The sequence below is a fragment of the Pseudochaenichthys georgianus genome, chromosome 15 (genome assembly GCF_902827115.2).
Source record: "Pseudochaenichthys georgianus chromosome 15, fPseGeo1.2, whole genome shotgun sequence".
In the NCBI taxonomy this organism is placed as follows: domain Eukaryota; kingdom Metazoa; phylum Chordata; class Actinopteri; order Perciformes; family Channichthyidae; genus Pseudochaenichthys; species Pseudochaenichthys georgianus.
The window spans coordinates 19,764,472-19,789,331 of record NC_047517.1 but is presented as its reverse complement, the minus strand read 5'-3'; the positions used below and the strand labels follow the sequence as shown (position 1 = coordinate 19,789,331).

Below are 24,860 nucleotides of genomic sequence, written 5' to 3'. Positions count from 1 at the left end.
ATGCGCAGAGTGCGGTTACCTGCTATCAGAGGCGAACTAGGAAGTCTGGCACTGTCTGGATGTCAGGCTAAACTGAAACAAAATACATCGCCGCCGGATAGTGGTCAACTGCTAGTCCGTTGTTAGCTACTTTGGCGTGACAAGATGTTTAAAAAGCTCAAGCAGAGGATAAACGAGGAGCATTCACCGCAGAGGAATGCGCTGTCACCACAGCAGGCCCAGGTTGGTTGTTGTGTTAGTGGGAGCTAACATGCTAGGCTAACATGTTTACATTGCTGAGGTGCTAGCTCAGGATTCAGGAATATATTATATATTACGTATTTGGTCTATGCCTCGAAACCAAATGTTGAGTAATATATAATTGACATAACTCAATAAGCTGTTAACTTGTGTTCATTCATATTCTCAGTTGAACCTTTTGCTTTATTCTAAATGTTAGCCCCACGCTAAATTCTTTAGCTGCCTGATTTAGCTGTCATCAATAGCTGCTAGTAAGGTGCGTTCAAGAACACTCGTAATGGTTAATCTCGTTATCATGTACACACAAACGACATCAGCCTGCTAACTGAGAGCTTTGTTGTACTCTAAACATTATTCATGAAGAGACACTGAGACGTATGGGCGTGTCGGTGTTAGGTTGCTTGTATTGGCTGCAAACGGATGTCAGCTGTATTTGACACATGCAAACCCGGGCAGCACCAACCACTAGACTAGAGAAACTAGAATTAAACGCAGTAGTTAAAGGACGCCATGGTTAGAAACACTGCTACTAAGCTGTTTTCTTCTCGGTATTAATTGTTATTTCCTGTATACTTCCTTGGTTAATCATAACCCTACTAATCAGGTTGAACGTGTCCTCATTTGGCACTGTACTTTGTCAATGATTGGCATATATTGATTTAATCGTTTAGATATTCCTGTTTATTATACATATATGTTTTAGCATCTTTGAAGGTCCATTGTAGGCTTAAACCCAGGTATCAGTGTTGTTTGCTAAACCTGATTTGTAGCTGTATGATTATTGTAACTGGAATTTATGACCACTATTTTATAATTGTGTTCAAATTGCCTCATTAGCCTTATTACACAGTGCCTTTTATTGTTAACTTTGATTTAATGGTTTAGGCTGCCATCAAGGCGATTTGGCCGTTATCCAGAGCCTACAGCAATTTGGTACTTGTTGCTGTGTTTGTAGTTCATGACAATTAATGCCAGAAGCAAAATGGGGTCAAAGGTGAAAATTGACAAACAGTGCGGTATTATCATAGGAAAAGAAAGAGTAGGCAAACAACAGTATTTTAATCTACCATTACATTGTATGTCAGTTGTCAAAAGACTTGGTTTCTCAAAACAATATCAGTTGTGTCATTTGGGCAGAGAGATATTGCCTTTGTAATACAAATACTGTTTGTTATATTTTGACAGACGGGCAGCGGAGAGCGGCGCAGCAGTCAAACCCCGCCGCTCCATCACGATGGCTCCCCCTCTCCCAGTGACAGAGAGGTGAGCATGGGGTCAACCTTTGATCTTTATATATGTTTAATATTTTGAAGCTCAAACTGCAGCCTGCTAAAATGTTGTGTTCTCTCCCCAGCTTTTAGTCTTATTTTCAATACAGAGTAATGTTCCTGTCAGTCATGTGTTTGTTATGCTTTTCCTCCCCCCAATAACTAACCAGTCCCCTTTTTGATCGCTGTGCCAAGTGAGAGCAAATCGGTGACTTTCAGTCTTCAAATAGTGTAGGCTTATAATTTTCACAATCCATCATCTACTCCGAAATTCAATAATCTCAAAGCTCTCTCGCAGGCTGATCATAATGTGTTCATATTATTGCGTAGATTTATTCCCTAAGCACATTTCCTAAATCATAGCTATTCAATTTTCTTCAGGCAACAGATTGTCACCGCAAGGTCCTTATGATTTCATGAACACGCACAAGCTGTATTAACATCGTGATAACTGATGTTGTAGAGCATTCAGCACGATGATGTCATCACACACAGGTATGGTCTGTTCCCTCCATTTATCGGTGTGTATAGTCACATGGGACAATGGAGTTGAAATGTAAATACAATTCTGGGCATTTTGAGTTTTCTTCTTTTAAAGGCATGTGGCAATTTCTTATAATGTTGTATTTCAAATTAAATATCAAACAATATAAAATAGATCATTGTATTGTATAACATAATTATTTCTTTCTTTAGTATACTGCCAAAAGAATTGCTCATTTAGAGACATTGGGAAGCGCATTGTAATGGTGAAGGGTAGACCATATTTCAGCATGAGTATGAATAATTGATGTTTTCTCCCTCAGTGTTTTTCTTTCCCCGGTGATTTGTTGCAGTATTTTTCTCCTGGAGATATGGGCAAGTGTATGCTTCTTTGATTCCTGAGACAGATCGGCAATTAGGTACCGACCTTGACTGTAAGACTTATGACGCAACATGGGGTTAATCCATTTAAAGTGTAGACATGGCTGTTTACAGTCTTGGCTGTTTAATCTTCAGATATAAAAAAGGGCTTCATTTCTCAGTCATTACACATGTTCTACATTTCAACACCGCAGACTCCGAACTAGACTAGTGACAGTGCCCCTTTCGGTCAGGTTTCCGTACTCTTTATTCCGTATCCTTTGGAGAAACAGTGCTGGTGTAACTCAGGCCCAACAAAGCCTACATTTAGCAGCTTCAAATCATTGCAGCATCTTTTTTCACCTCGCACATCTTTAACACTTTGACATCTCTGGAAATGTATGTTACTCAACTATAAGAGGCAGATTTAGCCTATCATTTCCCAACATAAAAACTCATACAGAGCTGTCAAACTGTTATTCATTACATTAATGTTGATTGAGTGTTTCACTTTCCCACTTTTCTTATTTTTCTCTCTTCCCATGTAGTCTCTCACTCTCTCTGTCTTTCTCTCTATCCATCCCAGTCTCTCTCAGCCAGCCCTGCCTAGGCAGTCTGGCTACACACTCCCTTCAACGCTATTTCACTCATGGTGTTGTTTTTTCTCATTGCTCTCTGTGTTCCTCTCCTTTCCCCCACCTTTCGTCCCGTAACTGCACTGACGGGGTCAGCTGCTGGCCGGGATGATAGCAGAGCCCGCTTTTCTATCTGAGTATACTATCTTTGCTCTGGACTATTCAAAACGACCCAATACGGCCCAGGTAGCCAGTGTGGTGAGTGTGTCCTCACTTCATGCCTCTTCCTCCTCCTCCTCCTCCTCATCTTCCTCCTCCTCCTCCTCCTCCCTCCCGTCTCCGTGCCTTTTTGGGGAATCGGTAGAGGACTGTGGCCCAAATAGGGACAGCTTGTTCCCTACTCTCTGTCTCCTGTTTCAACAAGAAGGCATCTCATATCTAGTCTAACCCTGCATCTAATGGGCGTTTTGGTTTCTATTGTGGTATAGAAGCTTGTGTGCTTTCCGCCATATGTTGGTTTATTGCCCTTCCTTTCAGTTCCTATTATCTGTTATAGAATTGAATATTGCCCGATTGTCCTCAGGTATCCTTAGTTGCTTGCCTTATAGACCCTCAGCACCCTGTTATGTTGCCTGATGGTCTTTTTCCCATCTCCCCTACAAGTCTGTTTATTTGGAGGATTGCCGTTTTCATTTCACAAGCTGCGGCAGGCTTTCAAGGCAGCTGAAATGTTAAATTGCCGGTAGCTTATCCAAATAAACAAACAGATCGGAAGACCTTTCTAGATGTGCTGGTGGAGCTCAACAACTAGATGGTGCGAGTGTTTATTTGTGGAGGCAGTAAGAAGACTAGAAGAAAACAACATTCATCATTTGTGTTATAAAAAATATATTAAATGCATACAGCAAAATCATTTTGCTAACCCATTGTATGTCTATTTAAATCTATGTTTAAGTCTATGATATAATATATGTAATGTGAACATATTGAGTTTGATGTAAGTAGATATTTGTGTCCTACTAATTTAACCAATTTGTGTAAAGAGTTTCATTTGTTTTCATCAGTTCCTGTAATGAACGTCTAGTTTACAGCTCATTAAAATGAGGTTAGTTGAAGTGTTTAATAAAGTGGAGCAGATAAGCGAGTATATGAAAAGCATTACACTTCCTCCAGTGTTTATTTAAAACATAACATTTATTTTCAGACCAGGAGGAACTTGTGATAGTGGAGCAGATACTTAGAGAAGGTTGTTTGTATTGTTATTATCCAGTTCATTTAGTATTTAATTTGAGCCTTAGATATTTATTATAAAATCAATGGACAGCTTGTAAGGGCATACTGTTAAAGTGGGTAAATTGAACTCTTGTAAAGTTTTCCTTTTTGTGACAACCTATTCTCCAGATAACAGTAGGTTATAATAATGCGTAGCAGCTACAGTTGTAATTATCATCTCTTGTACTAATACCACAAATATCTCAAATCCATCTGAACATTCTTGTCATGTTCCATCTCCACGTCTCATTCAAAGGTGTCTGAAGAAAGCAACAGCAAAAGTCATCCCATCAAACTATCTCATGTAGTCACTTTCTGTTTTCACCAAAGAACATTTACATTTCATTCTCGAGGTAAAAACTAGTTTTGCCGGCTGTGTTTGTCCTTTGAGAAGAGCCACTATTCAAGAAATCATGTCTTGGAATGATGTTTGTTTGGCTCTCGCAGTCGCAATTACTATTGTGAATGACAGGATTTTGGATTCAGAACCACATTTGTTGTCTGTTTGGACGTGCAGTACTGAAACACAGTAGAGGCCCTAAACTCTGTTAGTGCAGAGTAGACACGCATGGTGAAACAGTCAGTAAGTATTGTTTGCTATCCTTTACTCCTGTTCATTCACGCGAACCTGTGAGAATATAATAAACAATCTCATTTATATGAATATTTTAAAGCGCAGTTTTCTACTGACACCCTCATTCAGCAACTGAGATGTACTCATTATAGCAGTCTTCTGTGATGTGTGCAAAGCAACAACGATGAACTAAACCTTATATTGTCCAGCCCTAACGCAGAAACTAAATTATGCAGAACAATACAAATAAATGTAATCCTTTTTAAACCTCAAAACCCCCCTCAACAATTGCGGCATATTAATCTAAAACAGATTCTGGAAGTGACTAACATCTCCTTACAAACTTTTCCACAAGAAACAGGACGGAAATGTGTTTCACAGTAATCCAGAGGAAGGAGTAGGAGAACACTTTCTTACTCGCTGCTTCTAACAAGACAACTAAACCTACCGAGCTGCTACATGTTGACTCTCCTGTAATACAGCTGCACACGGCTGCAAAGCATCTTAATTCAAATACCAGCTCTCCTTCTTGACTTTTAACTGTTTGTTTGTTCTGACCTCATGGCTGCTCTGTAGTCCAGTTTTAACCCTTTTTGTTTAATGTTCCGTAGAGATGCCTTCTTTTATGTATTTAACCCCTCTGTTTTTTCCAAGTTGCATGAGGGTACCCATTGCCCCTGCATTGCTCACAGCAATACTAATATTGCTCCCTCCAGAGTAATCAGGGAGAGCCAAGCTGGGTTTGGATGACTAACTGGCCCAGGTCAAGTCTACTGGCACACTTTATCTTTTGCTCATTTGATCTTTATCACTGCAGAGCATCCCTAAAGGACCAGCGAGATCTCCCAGAGGTAGCATCAACGGGGATGGAAGCGCTTCTCCTCAAGTACGTTTATTACCCAATATATTATTCTACCTCCTATGTGATCTCGATAATGTTACTCGTTGTTTAAAATGAGCTTTGTATGTAACTTCTTGATCTTTCCAACAGAGAGAGGAGATGCCGTCATTTGCCCAGAAGCTGCAGTTAAGAGTCCCCTCGATGGAGTCGTTGATTCGTGGTGGTGCCAGCCGAGCAGAAAACCTGTTCCGCTCTCCTTCCAAAGAGAGTCTGGTCCGAAGCTCGTCGCGCGAGTCCCTGACACCTTTGGGAGAAAACGACTCCCCGGGCGCCCCTTCGTATGACCCACCCTCGGACATTGAGAGTGAGGCTGAGGAGCCACCAGGAAGTGCAGAGCCCCTTTCCAAAGAGCAGTTGTTCCACCGACTGCACCAAGTGGAGATGAGCCTCGGGAAGTACAGAGGGAAGTACTCCGAGGTGAGAGGCACACAGAGACCAGCTCCTTTAAAGCTCACCTATTATGCTATATTTCAATTATATATATCATAGGGCCATATCTATACAAAACATGTCTCTGAAGTGTTTTGCTCAAAATACCAAACAGATCAGCCATTGTAGCCATGCCTCATACTCCTCTATTTCAGCCCTGTTAGAGAAGTGCTGATTCTGGATCCGCAGCTTTAAATGTAACCGAGCTGCTGCTGGCCACGCCCCCTTTGGGCTCTGTGGGCGGAACGTTACCAGGAGTTCAACGTAAAGCCAGCCCACATTTTAGTAATGTTGTCGTGATGCATCAGATCTGGATCAAGTCCGTTGCACCCCCGTTTTTAGAAATGTGGGTAAGGTGGAAAAGAGAGAGGGTTGTATTTTTGGATACTTTGTGAGTCTCCTTAAACACCGGGGACACACATTTATGTATGAAAGACATCAAAAAGTACATTTTGCATAATAGGTGACCTTTAAGATTCAAATGAGAAGTTTGTAAGCCTGTTGCATATTTGATGTATCCTCATCACGATTTTCCTCTCTTTCTCTCCTTTTTTTACTTTCTACCAATTCTTAACCACACAGCTGGTTATTGCATACCGAACAGTGCAACGAGAAAAAGAGAAAACTCAGGTAATTTCTTTCAACTACCATGTTGGCTTATTTTTTATATTTTTCGAAAAAGGTTTTCTCAGAGGACGTTGACCATATGTAGCATCCTGAACTCATCATATGTTCTTTTCTGTTCTCCTCCCCCTCAGGTCATCCTCAGTCAGTGTCAAGATAAATCTCTCCGCAGGATAGGGGAGCTGCGGGAGGTACGGCCATATGTCATGAATATTGTTGTCTCTCGAGGTCAGTATGTGTCTCTTTGTGATCAAATATTTACGCACGAGTGAACATATTGAATGATCTCTAGGAGCTTCAAATGGACCAGCAGGCCAAGAAACACCTACAGGAGGAGTTTGACGCTGCGCTGGAGGAGAAAGACCAGATGATCACTGTTCTCCAAACACAGGTGTGTGAACATGCACAGATATGTTTTTCTCAAGACTGCAGCTTTCAGTATTAATCATTGTGGCTAAAATGATTCCCTCTAACTATATTCCACGATATACAGACATTTCTGTGTTAATTTTGTTTGCATTGTATTATTATTTCGTTTTCAAAATATCAGGGTTAAGTCAATACATGTGTATCACTCAAAGTTGGGCAGATATTTATTCTTAACCTATACAATACATATGTATTTCCAAATGTTACTTTAATAAAACCTATTTTGACTGATCCATTAGACCAACTGAAATATACAACATTAAATTGCCACTGTCAACGTTACTGCAGTGATCAATTAAACATTTTTGAATTATTCATCTTAGCAGTACTTCTTGTTATTATATATTACATTAAACCTTTGAGACTGGTTCAATGTTTCTTGTGCACAAACAAATAAATGAAGAATGCCTGAAATAATAAAAAATGTTGGGCTTCAACCCAAGTATTATTTCTGTAACTGTAGTTTTTGCTCTGTTTGTAACAGGTTTCTCTGTTGAAGAAACGATCAAAGGTGGTCTCTGAGCCACCTGGGGGTGACGTCCCTCAATCTGAAGATGCAGACTCAACCTCTTCCACACAAAGTCCTCTGAAGGAGCAACGAGAAGGGCCTGAGGTCACTGAGGGTAAGCACATGTTTTAATGTATATTTGTAAATTGGTTGAGAGCAAAGCAAAACGTGAACTTACTGGTTCTGTCATTTCTATTTAGCTGTTATTCTTTAACCGGTGCATTTTATTGTCTGAACAGGAGAGGGCAACAGTGATCCAACCAAACGCATGGAGGCTCTGCAGAAGAGAGTAACCCGGCAGGAGAACCTGCTGCAGAAGTGCAAAGAAGTGATGCGAACACACAAGGAGCGCAGCGTCGCGCTGGGCACGGAGAACGAGACGCTGCAGGAGAGGCTGCAGGAGCTGGAGAAGATCAAGGTGCATAACCTGTGCTCAATAGCAGCAATACTAGTGTCACTGTCGTCGTACTTTAATATCAGGACATTGAACTATACATTTTAGATAATATTCTCATTATAACTTTTATTTTCAAAGTAAAAAGCAATTTTCTTAGGACAGCCACTCACAAAAAATAGTTTTGGTAGTATAATTAATAATAATTCCTTGCATTTATTATAGCGCTTTTCCAGTGCTCAAAGCGCTTTACAGATACACACATTACACATAGTTTTTTTTTATACATACAATGGTCACTGTGGAAAATACCCACAGGAGCAAGTAAACAGGAGTAGTCAACTGTAATTATGAAGCCATTTGATTAAAACGAGGCTGGGCTGCACATGACTGTACTGTGTGCTTCGAGAAATTAATGAATAGAGTCTTTACAGTCCACTGATATTGCGACTCAATTATCTCAGTGACGCAGTTGATATCTGCGGTTCTCAGAGTCTGAACATCTGAATTTTCCAGCACAGCTCCAGGGCGAGGGTTCATGTCAGCATGACACGACTGAACCGTTGTTTTCATTGATTTCAAAACATTTAGCTTTCAGTCGGTATGCTTGGCTTGTTTTGCTTGTCCATGGCTGCACTGATGTGTTGTAGCGGCTGATAACAAATGTTTGTCGCTACAAAGACAAAATGATAATAGACAGCTCGTCCGCGATATGTGGATTGACTTGCTTTCATTTTTGCCATAACTTTTGTGTTGAATTTTCCGTCTGTTTGGGAATACGTGGGCCTTTTCCTGTGTCAGGAAAGGCAGAGGTTAACAGGCGTTTAGCCCTCTTAAGCAGCATGAAGGCATCCGGGAACTGCTGGGCTCATCCCCTGCCTTACAAATATAAAACAAACCATCTGTCTACGATTCCAGATTTTCAGCTCAGAGGATTTTTTTATTTAATATATACAGTCTTGTTGACAGAGTATTGCATGCTGTATTAGCATGTTTTTGTATTTTTATAGTAAAATGATACATTTTGAAGATTGTTAAATTGTTCCTGTGGCACACATGGATCAAATAAAGACATCCCAGCATTTCCTGTTTAGTAACTCATGGTTACACAGCGGTGCCACAGACAGCTACTACAGGCCTGGGCTGTCATTTAGGTCGACTTGTTGGTTTAGCTGGGCTTGTGTACACGCTGGTTGTTTGTTTTTTGCTTGTTGGTGAGGCATCATGGGTGGTGCAGCATGTCATTTTGAAGTTATCCGACCAAAGCACAAACAGGATATGACTCAAAGAAATCTGAAAAGGCCCTTTTTAAAAGATTAGATTTGTAATTTTGTGAACTGTTTTATGTTTTTAGGAACTGCACAAAACAGAGAAGACTAAGTCGATCACTCAGCTAAGGGATGCCAAGAACCATATTGAGCAGCTGGAGCAGGACAAGGTGAGTGAGAGGTTTTTGAAGCTTTAGTCACCTCTTGATTGACGGGCCTGAAGATTCGGACATGACATGTTTTTTTACTCTGCCACGGAGCAAGAAGTCGGACACCTTGAAGTCCCATCTTGTTTCTCTTAACCTTTGACCTCAGCTCTGCAGGATGTGCAGCAGCTCATGAGATCTGTGTGAGGAATGCTGAAACCACTTAAAGTCAAAAACCATTGCTGATACTTGAGAATGAGTTGGGGTGTAAAATACAGAGATAGTACTAATCAAATACATGTCAGTGTCAACTCATTTGCTCAAACCATACATTTAAAAGGCTTTTCTTTCATGGGTCGCTGACTTTAGGGGATGGTTATCGCTGAGACAAAGCGGCAGATGCACGAGACCCTGGAAATGAAAGAAGAAGAGGTCGCACAGCTCCGCTCCAGGGTCCATCAGGCTACTGCCCAGAAAGAAGAACTACAGGAGCAGAAAGAGAAGGCAGAGAAATCAGGTAAGGAATCCACTCCTGTAAGTGTACATGTAAAAGTTTTCTGTGGATATGTTTATGATGTTTTTATTTGTATTTTCTCAAAGCTTTTGAAGAACTGGAGCGGGCGCTGGGTGTAGCTCAGAAGGCGGAGGAGGCCCGTAAACAGCTGCAGGTTCAGCTGGAGGAGCAGGTGAAGGAGGTGGAGAGGGCCGGAGAGGAGGAGAGGAAGAGTCTGCAGCAGGAACTAACCCGAGTCAAACAGGAAGTCGTCACCATCATGAAGGTCAGGAAGTGACCTCTGCTCTATACTCATGCATTTTATTTTTGAATTGGAAAGGTCATTAGTATATTAATATTACTGGCATTACTCTGAGTTGGTTATTTTGGTTGTGTATGCCTGAATGTGACACATTGCCTCACCATTTCAAGTGTTTACATGAGAATGGAAAATAGGATGGCGGAAACAGTTTTCTGTTCATATTTGTGACCCGCTCTATCGAAATCAGTCGCATTGACCCGAAGACACATTTTGAGTTGTATACACTGTTGGAAAGAGGATATTCCTAGCTTTCTAATATCAGGATTGTTTTTGTACTCCAAATATTAAGCGAAATATGTCACATTATATAATGACTGTCACCGAGTCCTCATTTTGAGAAAAAGGCCTTTAAAGTTTCCTCTTCTCTGGACTACATCGATCTGATTGATTAGTGGAGCAAATGATCAAAATACTACGGAGGGAAGATATTTTCGTTTGGAGGGGAAGCTCGCGAGTATGTGTGTATACGTGTGTGTGTGTGTTTGTGTATTTTTGCGTTTGTGTGTATTCTGTTTGTTTCCTGGAAAACCCTCACGAGAAACACCGGCTGTTGTTATGCCTGCTGTGACGTCAAGTTACTCCGTTCTCTGCTTGTAATTATGCCGTTAAAAGCTTCAAAGTTGTATTTATCATCTGAATTTGCCGAAACAAGTTTAATATTCTGAAAGCCAAGACTTTGTTTAATTTAAATCAGATGAAAACAAACTGTAACGGACCCTGCCGTGTTATCTATGATTACTTTACTCTTACGTTCATAATTTCACCCGGAGGGAGGGGGGGCGGCGCTGCTGGAAGAGCAGAGTGCGAGTGAGAGGTGCCTGTCTTCGTCCCTTCACAAGCTTCAAAAATGTATTTATCGTGTGATTTTGGAAATAAAAGTTTCATATTCTGAAAGCCAAGACTTTGTTTGTTTAAAATCAAACAAAACACCCGAACCCCGGAAAAATAATTTTTTACGTAAATCCACGTTTATTTTTTAAATGAGCCGTTGCGACTTCCGACTGATTTCGATAGAGCGGGTCACATTTACAATGTTTGTTTTGTTGTGAAATGTCTTTAAAAACACAGAAATGCTTTATGATCATCAATATCTTTAGAAATCATCGGAGGAAACGGTGGCCAATTTGGAACAACTCCACGGGGAAGCCTTGGCTGCTAAAGAAGAAGAGATGAGTGCCAGAATCAACAAAGCCGTGGTATGTCCCAAAGGTTTTAAGTCATTTAATTTCACAACATAATCAAGTAAATGCAATTTAAAAACATGTGTTTTTAGGAGCAGTGCAAAGAGGAGTTTGATCAGCTGGGCAGCGAGCGGGAGCAGCAGACCTCTCTGGCTCTGGAGGATGTGGAGCTGCAGAAGACGGCTCTGAGGAATGAAGCTGACAACAAGGTTAGAGAGATTCAGTCGGAGCTGGAAGCTGCACGAACCGTGAGTAGTTTTTTATCAGTCAATTAGAAAAACAAGTTGTTCATTGGATAATATTGGACCTTTTAGTTAGGGATTCGCTGAGGCTCAAATCTTTGTTCATGGCCATGTTAATGAATTCAGTGAAATGGCATTAATATTATCTGTGTCATGTTTTTAGTTATTTGGCACAACACACACACACACACACACACACACACACACACACACACACACACACACACACACACACACTCAAACATTCAATATTATATATTATATATAATAATGAATGTTTTTACTTATAACTCGCATATATAAACCCCACATATAAACCCCACAACTCATGATATTCATTTTATAATTTTTTTTTATAAGTTATTTCACATAAGAAGTGCTATTATAGTGTTCAAATGTATTCAGTTCATTCCCACTGTGATTCTTATAATATCTTAATAAGACTGTAACTGCCGTGAGAATGATCCAACAGCCTACCTGTATGTGATTTCAGAGAGTGTTGGAGCTGGAGAGCTCTCTGGAGAAGATCTCAGAAGACGGCTCTAGTCTGTCTCAAGAACTTTCCAGTCAGATGGAGAAGCTGAAGGACAAACACAAAGGGCAAATCTCTGCATTAAAGGAGAAGCACCAGAAGCAGCTGGAGAAACACAAGGACACCCAGCAGAGTAACGCTGCTCTTGAGGAACTCAAAGAAAAGCACAGAGTTGCATTGGAGTCCCTTCTGAAAGAGAAAGAGCTGCAGTTCCAAGCACACGTTGAAGACATGAACCAGAAGACTTTGGAGAAGCTGGATTCAAAGCAGGCCGAGCTGGAGGCAGTGACCGCTGAACTCTCTGAGGCTCTGAAGAGTAGACAGCTTCTGGAGGAGACGTTGGTGGCAGCCGAAGATGCTAACGGTTCCGCTCAACGGGAACATGAGAAGATGTTTGAAAATCATGTGAAAAAGCACAATTCAGAGCTGGCAAAAATCAAGAAGGAGCACGAGAAGTCTCTTGGAGGAATTGAGAAAACTCTGAAGCAGGAACTCAACGCGTCGAGGATCGTTCTGACAGAGAAGGAAAAGGAAATGAAAGACCTCATCCTGAGAGAAAAAACACTACGGGAAGAATCTCAATCCACTGTACAAAACCTAAATGCCAAAGTTAAGGAACTGGAGGAGCTGAAGCAATGTTTATCACAAGCCCAGGGGGAGAGTGTGAGCCTAAAGGACTCTGACGCACAGCTCCGTAAGATGTCAGAGGACCTTGATCAGTGTAAGAAGGATTTGACAGACTTGGAGCATCAGTTGGAAGTAGCAAAGAATGAGAGTCAACAGAAAGAGAACTCTCTTCAAGAACTAGAGCAGCAGTTCCAACAGACCAAAAAAGAGCTCTCGGAGCAGGAGAAATCATTTAGTGCGGAACTGAGCGCTAAGCAGGAGGAGCAAGCTCGCCTCCGGAAGCAGCTGGATGATGAGAAAGCTGCCCTCCAGAAGAAGATGCAAAACACTATCACTGAGATGGAAGCTAAGCTGAAATCCCAGGAAACGAAAATGGAAAAGTTCAAAAACAAGGCCAAAGAGATGCATGAAAGCTACAAGAAAAAGATTCAGCAGCATGAAGAGACCATGAAGACGGAGCTTGCAAAGAAGGACAAGGAGCTTAAGCAGACAGAGCAACAAGTGCAGGAGAAGATTGTTGCGATGTCCCAGAAAAGTTCCCAAGGCCTCAGCAGTGCCATGTCGGAGCTGCAGGCCAACCACAAGGAAGAAGTGGAGAAGCTCCATGAGACCCACAAGCACGGCGTTGGAGAGCTGGAGCGTCGCCTGCAGGACAAGTTGGGACAGCAGGAGGAAGAGTTAACTGAGAAGCACTCTCAAATACTGCAGGAGAAGGCTCAGGAGCTGGAGGAAATATCTCAGCGACTCAGCCGAGGCAAAGAAGAGAGCGAGCAAGCGTCACGTCAAATACAAGATCTGAAGGAGGAGCTGGCAATTCGACAAACCACCGTGCAGAAGCTTCAAGAAGAGCTCAACGAAGCAGCGGTTAAGCTTGAGGGCTTGTCTCAGGGTGAGGCGTTACTCAGAGAGCAAACGGAGACAGTGGAGAGGAACCTCAGCCAGGCTCTGAACGAGAGAAACTCCCTTCAGGACAAGCTCAGCGCCATGAAGGAGGAGAGCAAAGAGAAGTTGAAGGCCTTGTCGGGGAAGCTGAAGGAAGCAGAGAAGCAGCGTAAAGCACTGGAAGGCTCCAGGAGTAAGGAAAGCCAAGACATGCAGAGTCAATTTGAGGAGACTGCCACTCTACTACAAGCCAAGGAAGCAGAGTTCCAGCAGCAGTTAAGTGTGATCAGAAACCAAATGGAGCATCACTGTAAGGACATTCAGTCTAAAGTGGAGAGTGGATCCAATGAACTGGGTCACAGAGTGGAGTGCCGGTTGAACGAGCTGAAGGACAGACTGCTGTGTAGTCAGAAAAACATAGCCAATCTGAAAAACGTCATCCTCACTAAAGTAGATAGAATTTGCACTTTAGAGGAGACTCTCAGGCAGCATGCGGAGGACAATAAGAACCTATGCATTTCCTTAGAACAGATGACCGCTCAGGTAAACGCTCACACGGAGCACGTCAACGTCTTAACGCACGAGAAAGAGGATCACTCGCAGTCCATCAGCGAGAAAGCTCTGAGAATCCAGGAGCTGAGTGAAGCGAACCGACTCATATCAGAAAGCATGAAAGCCAACGAGTCGCATATCAGTAACCTGGAAAGCATCAGCAGTGACTTGAAAAAGCAGCTGGCGAGTAGCATAAAAGAGAAGGAGGAAGCCATAACTCAGCTGAACCAGCAGTATGAAGAGGAGCGGCAACAGGCCGCCGCACAAAGGCAGGAGACCATTGAGAGGTTAGAGCAGGAGAGAAAGTCTGCCTCAGAGCAGGCGGATGCACTCAGGAACAGCTTGTCTGAGCATGAGACGAAGTTCACCCAGAATGACATCACTATCACATCTCTGCAGACCAGGCTCGATGAGCTGGAGCGGGAAATCGCCGAAAAGAACCAAGCCCTGCAAAGGCTGACGGCAAGCATCGACAGTCAGTCCATCAGCAAGTCTGAGATGGACCAGGTGCTGAGTGAGAAGGAGCAGAGGCTCAGCGGGCTCTCCTCGGAGCTGGAGAGCGGCATCAGTCAGCTGGGCGAGCTTCAGCAGCAGTTAGCCTTAAAGACGAGAGAGTGCGAACAACTCACAGCCGACCTCCGACAGCAACACAGCCTCGGGGAGAAAGAGAAGAGAGAGCTGGTGGAGCAGCTGCAGCACAGCCAGGTGCAGTGCACTCAGAATGGGAATCTGGAGCAGGAGACGGCGGAGAAACTCCGCTCCCTCCAGGAGGACAACCAAAAGTGCAAACTCACGCTCGATGCTCAAAGGGAGGAATTTGAAAAGGTGAAGGAGGAGATTATCAAGAGCAAAGAGGTGAGTGTGAAGGCTGCTGAGGAGAAGCTGACCGCGGAGAGCGCTCGGAAGGTCTCTGAGCTGAAGAAGAAAGCCGAGCAGAAAATCAGTCAGATTAAGAAACAGCTAACCTCGCAGCTGGAGGAGAAGGAGCAGGTGATAAAGGTTCTTCAGAGTAGCCTGGAGGAAATCAAGAGCAGCGAAGCGACCGGCAAACAACACACGGAGACGTTGGAAGAGAAGACGACCACTCTGGAGGAAGCTCTCGTCAAGCTTAAGGAAGAGCAGGAGAAAGAACTCAAAGTGATTCTGAGTAATGAGAGGCTGGAGAAAGAAAAGTCTTTAGAGGAATTGAACATTTTGTATGAAGAGAAGCTGTCCTCACTCCAGAGGGATGCGGCGCAGCAAGGGGAGCTCAAAGACACTGAAACGGCGCTACAGGAAGTCGAGGCCAAGCTGAAGGAAGCAGAGGAGCAGCGCGGAAACCTTTTAGCGGAAGTCGATCGCCTGAAAGAAGAAATATGTCAAAAAGATTCCCAGCTTGATGAACATCAGGCAACGATTAAGCAGATCCAAAACCCATCAGGACCGGAGGTGAAGGTGGAGTGCAGCAGCTTGCAGCAAAGCAGCAGCAGCAGCAGCAGCGCGATGCACGCAGAGACGGAAGACCGCTCTGCAGCGCAGGACACTGAGGCTCTGGACTCGCTCAAGAACAATCTGAAAAAGGTGAAGAATGAGAAAGAGCAAATCCACAAGGACTTCGTCAGCCTGCAGAAAGACATCCGCATTCTGAGGAAGGAGCACGAGAAGGACCTGGAGTGCATGAAGAAAGAGCTGTTGGAAGAGAATGAGAACAAGTTGAAGTGAGTACACGATGTTAAATTGATAATGACAACTTAAACATCAAATAAAAATAACCTCAATAATAATTTCATACATTTCCTTTGCTCTCTATTCTGATAGGCTGGAGTTGGAAGATGTGGAGATGAAGCAAAATTCTGCCATCAAGCAGATGATGCGGGAGTTCAATGCGCAGATGTCTTTGAAAGAGAGGGAGCTTACTACAGGAGTGAAGGAGGCCATCGGTGAGGCGGAGAAGATACATCATGACGCTGTGATGTTAAACACGCAGAATCACCATTCTTCTCTAGTGTAGTGGAAGCATTTCAATATGCGGTCTATTTATTGTTGAAGGCAGCCATGGTTGACTTTCATGTCCAACAGTAGAAGTTCTGACTAAATGGAAACAGGATGCACTTTCTTAAAGGGGCCCTACTATGCCAGTTTTGAGGTTTCAGTATTGCTTTAATGTTCAAAGAAAGCTCTTTCTCAGAGCCCAGTCTGCTGTGATTGGTTAGCTAGCCAATAGAAGCGCCAGTGTTACTTAGTGATGTCATTACGTTGCAGAAGTAAACAAAGGAGTCCAATGGAGGCGTTAAAGCCAGCGGGTTGGGGGGGGGGGGGGAACTCCCTCTGGCTTTAACTTTGGTATTTATGCTTTGCAGACCATGTACATGCACACAAACCTATATAACACACTGCAGTAAAGGGAAAAGCCCCAAAAAGCACAATAGGGCCTCTTTCATCTCGACACCGGCTGAGCTAAATGAATGGATCGTTACTTTTGGAAACAGTGCGGAAGTGCCATGTTCCCTCGTTTCCTCTTCGGTTAAAGTGAGTCACATTCCATGTGGGATGTGACCGAGCGGTTTGGAATGAACTAGATTTTTTTTTTGAGGTGCTAACTCTGGCTTCTCTCCCTTCCCTTGACACAGAGAAGGCCCAGACTGTGGAGGCGGAGCTCCTCAGCAGCCACAGTGAGGAGGCCAGCCAGCTGAGGAAGGTGATCGCCCAGAAGGAGGATGATTTGCACAGAACTGTTAAGAAATATGAAGAGGTTTTACAGGTACTTTGAAAGGATGAAGCCCAAAAGCGTTTTTATACTCAAACAAGACCACATTTAATAAAGTAAGTTTACCATGGAAAGGAAATGAACCCCACCCACCCTTTGGAAGCTATCAGTCGGACAGTTGGCAGGCTCCTCCGCTCTTAGTCTAAAGCAGAGGTTCCTGTCCTTTTTTGTAAGATCTGCCCCAAAGCACTGGATGAACTCAAATACCTCTTTATGGACACACCAGCCATCAGGTTACAAATGTCTCTTAGTAGATTTTAAAATCTAATTTAATCATTAATAATATGCAAAAAATGTGTATTGTAATATACAACTTAGTCACAGAAGGTGTTTTTTCAGATTTTATTCTTTGCTTTAAACCAACTTCTTCATCTAGTATACTGTACTTTTACATAATGTAACAATCATAATTCATTAATATGTGTTTAGTCTTTAAGCTCCTTATAGATGTAACTGTCTTTCTGAACTTTAATTTGGTAGTTACTTAAAACCACTTATCTCCAAACATAATTAAGGTGGGAGGTCTGAAAGCAGTCAGCGAGTGATTTCCCCGACATACTTGAGTTGTGATGCAGAGATGAAAGACAGGAAATGACTCAGCGGTTGTTCTTTCTTTCTCCTCGTTCAGAGTCGAGAGGATGAGATGGGCGAGCGAGTGTGGCAGGTTCAGAAAGAACTGGAGGAGCTGCAAGCAAAGGGCCCTGACACTGCTGAGGTACAAACACACTGAACACATCCTCAAGGTCGAACATCTGCCATCGCTGTCACAACTCCTTGATGTATTGGGAGCATTTTCATTTACACAGATGTAGAAAATCATACCTGCAGCCATTAAACATGAGGCTGGAGGTTTACATTAATTCTATATAGCGATGCTGTTGAAATCATCAGCCATTGTGAAGTCTCTTCATGATGGCTGCATGAAATAACAATTGCTGTATGAAATCACTTTATTTCAGCCTCTGGGAAAAGGCTGTCTGGACGCATTACTACTTTTTGAATGACAACCTAATCCAGACACATTTGTATGTCTGTACCACGAGGCCCTTTCTGATATCTTATTATTTGAAAGTTCACATCCAGGTTAACCTTCTCGCCAGTTCTCGGCTGTCTTTTCCTCCGTCTAGCTTTAGAATTGAAGGATTCCGCCTCGTAGCTCAGGGATGATTTCTCAATCACTTTTCTGATCAGTCCCTCGCTCCGGTTGTGTGGCTGCTCTCCAAAGTGCGCCGGATGCTGTGAAGCTCGTTTGAATCACTCAGGAATGTTCCCCTCGGAAAACCGAGAGAGATTGTGAGGCAGCAGCCAGCCTCGATCCCTGTTCTCAATTATCATCACACGGGGTGATTCTTGGCCGTAGGTTGATACTACTGCAATACTCACGTGTGTGTGCTGGGAAGAGGCCAGAAAGTAGTCCATTGAGGCGCTGATTCCTCTACCTTTACACCGTGTCCACACACACACAAAGGAAGAGTTATGCTGCTGCTCTCTCTGCGGCATGGTTCCCTCGTGAGGTAATAACTTTATGGGAGGATTGTATGAGTTCATGCTCAGGGAGGCCTTTCCTCACTACGGGCCTCACAGACCATTCTTCATTCAGACAGAGGGTCAGTGGGTCTCTACCTAGAGACAGCAGAAGTCAGGGTGTCTGCGGGGTCTTAAAAAGTATTAAAAGTTGATAAATCAATTTAGCGAAAATTAAGGCTATTAAACGGCATTTTCCAAGGTATTACATTTTATAGCTTGTTTTCAATAAGTATATAAATTGTCCAAAGATGTAGTATTCTACAGTCTGCCTGAATGTAATCATGGCGTAGGTGTGTAGTGTGATTCTGTGTAGTTTATTTATGGCATCCCGTTGGATTGGACGTCATCTGAGCAGGACATCGCACGCTCACTGCTTGAAAGTGCGCGAAGGTCCGTTTTGCGCCGGTTGTTAAACAACATCGTTATGGGGAAATGCAAGTCTGCGTCCAAACGGTTGGAAGATAAGGAGGAAGGACAATCCATACTGTATATAGTAAATGTGAGGTGAAGTGTGTCTCCAATGTAACCGGTTAAAACTCGAAGTGGCGATGAGGTCTTAAAATGTATGGAAAGGGTCTTAAAAGGTCTTACATTTGACTTCAGGATTCCTGCGTATACCCTGGAAGTACAAGTCCAGTGCAGACTGTCGGTGCAGATCTAATTGGGCTCCAGCAGTTCTTTATTATACTTTATTATACTGAATTGTGAATCCCAGAAGACCAAATGTGTTTTTGTCCATCTCTGTATGTGACTCTTTAGAAAACGTTACTCAAACAGGGCAACATTTACTATTTATTTTAAAACTATTTTCAGGTGTATTATTACAGATGCCGTGCACCCACACGTATTGTGTGTTGAGATTGAGTCAAAAATAGAGTACAGTACCCGTGTTTATTGTAATGTAGGAACATGTGTGGCTCATAGGTTTGTTCTTAAAGTAAAGAGACAATAACGGACCACAGAGGAATAATATTTATATTGGATCAACGTATTTGGTCTCTTAACAGTAGAACAAATATAGAAAAGCCGAATTCTTGTTCTTTCAAGGTGAACTTGAACATATAGATAGATATTAATGTTGTTAAAGGTACTACACTTACTGTATATCTTTTTCATTATTTTGTAACACATTTTTCTTCTTTGATTGGGCACAGATGAGCGCTGAAGAACTACAGGTATGTTTTCTGTCTCCAGTATCAATAGTTTTACTATTTTAAGAACACATTTAAATGTAAACATTTAGGATTGATGGACACATAGTTATTGAATGACTAGTTTCACCCTAAACCTTCCCGTTCTCACCAACATGAATGTTTCTCCTTCTCTACCCCAGGCTCAGCTAGCCGACAAGACGACTCTGCTGAGCGAGGCTCGGCTGAAGGAGCAGGGCTTCGTTGAGAGGGTAAGTGTCCGACTTGGTGCTCTTCGCAGGGACAAGGGAACACCACATCCCATGCAGAGTATTCCCAGGATTCTGTGGCCTCCAGCGATGGAGCTACTGCTCTCCTGCCGCATAAACTTAATAACAAAGCACATCTGTTTACATTTGGTTTAACCCTATAAACAATCACAGCAACGCCTCCCGCAGTCTTTCTCACACACATCATCATTCTGACAAACATCGCCATGGGGATGATCAACAAAATGTTAAGCTTATGCCCCACGCAACAATTAGGCTAATGCATAGAATTAAGCCACTGGGGTCACAGCTATTTTCTTTCATTATTCATCTGTGCATGCGTGTGTTTTCTCCACGGTAGATCCACTCGCTCGAGGACAAGATCAAATGTTTCCCCCGAACCACTGTTGTAACTCATCTGGGGAGCACATACAAAGGTAATGTTAACACCATGAAGCACTTTGTTCTGCTGCTGGAGCAAACGTTCCTTCAGAAGCCATGCAAAAGGCTTAAACACAATGCAGTATCATGGGGGAAATGCATACACTGCAAGCACCTGCAGTGTAAGAATAACTCATGTTTTTATTGTAACAGTTTTTTAACATATACAGTGAAGGAAATAATTATTTGATCCCTTGCAGATTTGCAAAGTTTGCCCACTTACAAAGAAATAACTTATTCTTATTTGCCACATTTAAATGCAAATACATTTTTATCTTTTACATAATGTCAATTTCAGTTTTTTCTTTTTGATATTCGTACTCTCACTGTTAAAATAAACATACCATTACAGTTATTGACTGTTCATGTCTTTGTAAGCGGGTAAACTTACAAAATCGGCAAGGGATGAAATAATGGTTTCCTTCACTGTAACATATGAGTATTTTGTGTTGACATAGGAAAGTTATATTTATTGTCCCCATTGGCTAACTGTTCTGTACTTAGTTGTTGGTTTGACACACTACCAGTAGTTTTCCAGCCTCCTCTTCATGAATTACAAGACAAGAGAGGCAGATCTTAAAAAGTCTATCCTTCTGAGGACATGTAGCCAGCTAAGCGTGATTTCAGGTTTACTGGTTAACACGAGAGCTGCGGTTATAATTAGGGTTTGGTTAAGGTTAGAGTAAGGGTTAGGGCTAGACACATAAGTGCTGTGGTCGAGGTTGGGGTAATCCTCTGGGTGCTGACTGTAAGTCAATGCTATATTCTCAAGTAAATCATAAACCGGAGGGAGGGAGAGAGAGAGGGAGAGGGAGAGAGAGAGAGAATCCGACCCTCGTCTCAGAGCTTCCCTGCTGTGTCATAAAGAGAATCTGCTGTCAGACGGGGGGCCGGGGAAGAAGCCTTCTTTGGATTTAATGGGTTTTCCACGTTTTGGTGTTAGGGTTTCCCACACAGGTCCCTGCCCCACACAGACTTCTAAAAGCCTCTACTCTCCTGTGTGTCAAAGAATAGATTTCAAAATACTGCTGCTGGTTTATAAAGCACTGAATGGTTTAGGCCCAAAATACATTCCTGACCTCCTGCTAAACTATGAACCATCCAGATCTCTCAGGTCTTCAGGGACTGGTCAGCTTTCTGTCCCCAGAGTCAGAACTAAACATGGAGAAGCAGCGTTCAGTTATTATGCTCCAAACATCTGGAACAAACTCCCAGAAACCTGCAGGTCCGCTGCAACTCTGACTACTTTTAAATCCAGGCTGAAGACTTTTCTTTTTGCCGCTGCTTTTAATTGAACTATTCACATCTTAAACTGCACTGTAACTTTTATTCATGTATCTTTTTTTCTTTTAATGTTTATTTTATTATCTTTTCTTTTTAATGACTGATTTTAAATGCCATTTTCTTAATGTCTTTCGTGTTTTGTAAAGCACTTTGAATTGCCTTGTGTTGAAAGGTGCTGTATAAATAAACTTGCCTTGCTTCTAACACACGTTTATATCCGACCTAATACCTATTCTGTCCTGAATTACCTTTGTATTACAGGCATTATGAATCTGTTAAGCCTTAAATTACAGAGAGGTTTCAGGTAAGAGGGCTGATCAGAGGGCTGTTTATGTTTGTTTTGATGTGGGATAAGACAGTAGGATCCGCTGGGTCAACATGGGGTCAGGAGGACGGAGGCTAAGGGATTTATTGGTGACCCATTAGCTCACCCAAGAGATCAAAGAGTTATGTGCTCTCTTCTCTATCACCTTTTTCCTGTCCTCTAATCAAACTGTCTCTCTTGGCGCACACAGAGAAATGTATATTGTCTGAATGATCTTCCAGATTACAAAAAGAGTGGGTGGGTGTTCTTTGGTAGAGGCTAACTAAGTGTTACCAGCCCTAACCATACTGTAACAGTTTCCCATTCAGTGTTTTAAAGGGATATTAACCTTATAGCTTTGGGCGTGGGAGTTCATGCTTTTACACAGCTGGTAATATCATGCTGAGTCTCGCCATTTTTTCCAGTGCTTTTAAAAGAACCTTACCTTTGCATAATAATATTTGTATCTTGTTGCTTACACAAACATAATGCTTTGAGTTGTCGGAGGTTTTCTTTGTGTCAAAACTCAGCTGTGACTGTTTGACATTGAGTATATGATTGTATGCTAGTCTTAAAAAAACAAGAAATCCACTTTACTCGAGCAGAAATTCTCTTAAGATATATTATTTCTTTTTACAGAGTGACAAAATGTTGCCTTAACACATGTCACCTGAGAGGCTTTAAGATAGGGAAGTGAAATATCATTTGAATATGATGGTTAATTATCTAAGTGCATTCTAGTGCCTGGTCAGGTTTCAGATCATTTAATGGCTTTTTTCTTTTCTTCACAGAACCTGTATACAACAGCGGCGAGCCTACTGAGATGGAGTACCTGAGGAAGGTGTTGTTTGAATACATGATGGGACGGGAAACAAAGGTATGCTTTTTACTTCCTTACAGTATTATATTAAAAAAAATATCAAGTAAGATAAGACTTTATTTATCCCGAAGGAAATTGTTGTGCCAGAGTAACAAAATACAATAAACACAATAAACACAGCAGCACAACACAACTGTACACTAAAAGTGCAGCAAAAAGAGCAATTAAACATGTACAGACAACATGAAACATAGATGGTCACACAATCAATGCAATTATTAGCAGTATTTAGTAGTTAGTAGTGCAAACAATAAAACATAGTGGCAGTTACGTAATTGCACGTTATCATAGCATTATTAATAATACTAATTACTGCCAAGTAATTGTTCTATTTTTCTTATTTGCATCAATCCCAAACTATTTAAATCATAATTGAAGTGCTCTCACGTTGCAAGTTTTTCCCTCATACCTTAAAATGTGATTTTCTTTGAGGTTTAAATTGCAAAGATGACCCTAATCATTAAAATAATAACGTATAACATTAAAAACAAGATTGTAAGCGTTAAACCCAATGACCTCTATCCAAAGAAAAACGAACACCTGAGACCATTTAGGAAGCCGTATAAAAGTCATGTTGTGTCCAGTCTTTTTGTGTCAAATTAACAATATAATCCTAATTAACAGTGCAGTTGACATGGCCCTAAAGTCAGCGGGGTTTTCCCTGCTCCTCAGCAAACATGCAGTCTTTATGGCAACATGGCTGGCCTCCGCAGTGTGGAGGATGTCCCCAGGCTGCCTGCTAGCACACACATCGTGCATGACGCCCATTTGCCATTTAGAGACATGCTGGCCTTGTTTAGCGTTGGTTGAGCGGTTAGGTTTCCTCCAACAGCCCTGTTTCTGATTAGCCCTTGTGTTTATGGGGTAATGCATGCACCCTGGCAGATGGGCCTGGAGTTGATTTTTGTTGGGATTTAATTGTCAAAGAACAAGCTTGATTTGTTTGGATCTTGTTGTCAAACGCGGGGGGGTAAGTGTGTCTGGTGTTTGTAAAAAGGGATATTGAAAATTGCACGAACAACACATCATGGGACACTTTAAAAAAAAAAGGCAGTTAAGTTATTTTATATTTGCTTCTTATCCACAGACGATGGCCAAAGTGATTACCTCCATGCTCAAGTTTCCTCCAGAGCAAGCGCAAAAGGTTTTGGAAAAAGAAGACACGAAAGCGATGGTGAGCACGTTCGCCTGCTTTCATAAGACTAAAGTCCCCTAAAAACATATGACATACAATTCCTTTTGATGATTGCACAGTTAATTGATAACTTATCTGTCTCTCCACAGCCTTGGTTAGGATTAAACGTCTGAATAAATAAGGGTATTAATGGATTCAAATCTGCTGCTGCTGCTGCTGCTGCTGCTGCTGAGTGGAAGGACTGACATGGACTTGATGGAGCACTTCTCTCTGCATTTCTTGTCATTGTATGTATGTATTTTGTGTGTTTGAGCACACTGGGGCATAAGTGTGGTGTGTGTGTTGCAGTACGAATATATCTAAAAGTTACGAGGGAATACGAGAATATGCCCGAAACACAAATCTTTCACTATTCTAATTTTACTATGATATTAAGTCTGTTAATTTATATGTTTTTAGATGAAGTAAAATTGATTCCTTTTTATTTTAGAATGTGTTTATACAGATTGGCTGGTGCAATAAATGATATCATTGTCTTGTATTTGATGCTGACAGGTCAGTTGATGTATAGGTTTCTGTGTTGTGCTGTTGTCTGATCCACTTCCTCTGTAAAAGTGTAATCGACCCTTTAACTGTGCACTCGCTCCACATTAAGATATATCTGGACCTTGTTTGTTTAACACAGCTTTTCTATGCTTTATATTTTGTCACTACACTGACATAAAGACACACCATCACAAACTGTAAATTGTTCTATGATAATTAAGACTGTAATATATAGGGCACTATATGATGAATTGCTATACATTTTCAGACTAACAAATTAAATCCTATTTACAGAA

At 42.0% G+C, this 24,860-nt stretch overlaps 1 protein-coding gene across 4 annotated transcripts; it reads left to right on the top strand.

The window, feature by feature from the left end:
* golga4 (golgin A4) lies at positions 1-24,860 on the top strand. Of its 4 annotated transcripts, none has more exons than XM_034101319.2 (25): positions 1-222; positions 1,426-1,503; positions 3,083-3,184; positions 5,590-5,658; positions 5,764-6,090; positions 6,685-6,732; positions 6,861-6,917; positions 7,019-7,117; positions 7,655-7,778; positions 7,903-8,081; positions 9,412-9,495; positions 9,841-9,988; positions 10,072-10,250; positions 11,384-11,482; positions 11,560-11,715; positions 12,203-15,999; positions 16,100-16,221; positions 16,912-17,042; positions 17,677-17,763; positions 19,730-19,750; positions 19,909-19,977; positions 20,336-20,411; positions 22,795-22,880; positions 23,971-24,057; positions 24,168-24,860. In XM_034101319.2, the coding sequence occupies exons 1-25, from the start codon at positions 145-147 to the stop codon at positions 24,189-24,191; spliced, it is 6,327 nt and encodes a 2,108-aa protein (XP_033957210.1). In that variant the 5' UTR covers positions 1-144; the 3' UTR covers positions 24,192-24,860. The 4 variants fall into 4 exon arrangements, with proteins under 4 accessions (XP_033957210.1, XP_033957209.1, XP_033957211.1 ...); XM_034101318.2 differs by having other exon boundaries at positions 7,640-7,778; XM_034101320.2 differs by lacking the exon at positions 3,083-3,184 and having other exon boundaries at positions 7,640-7,778.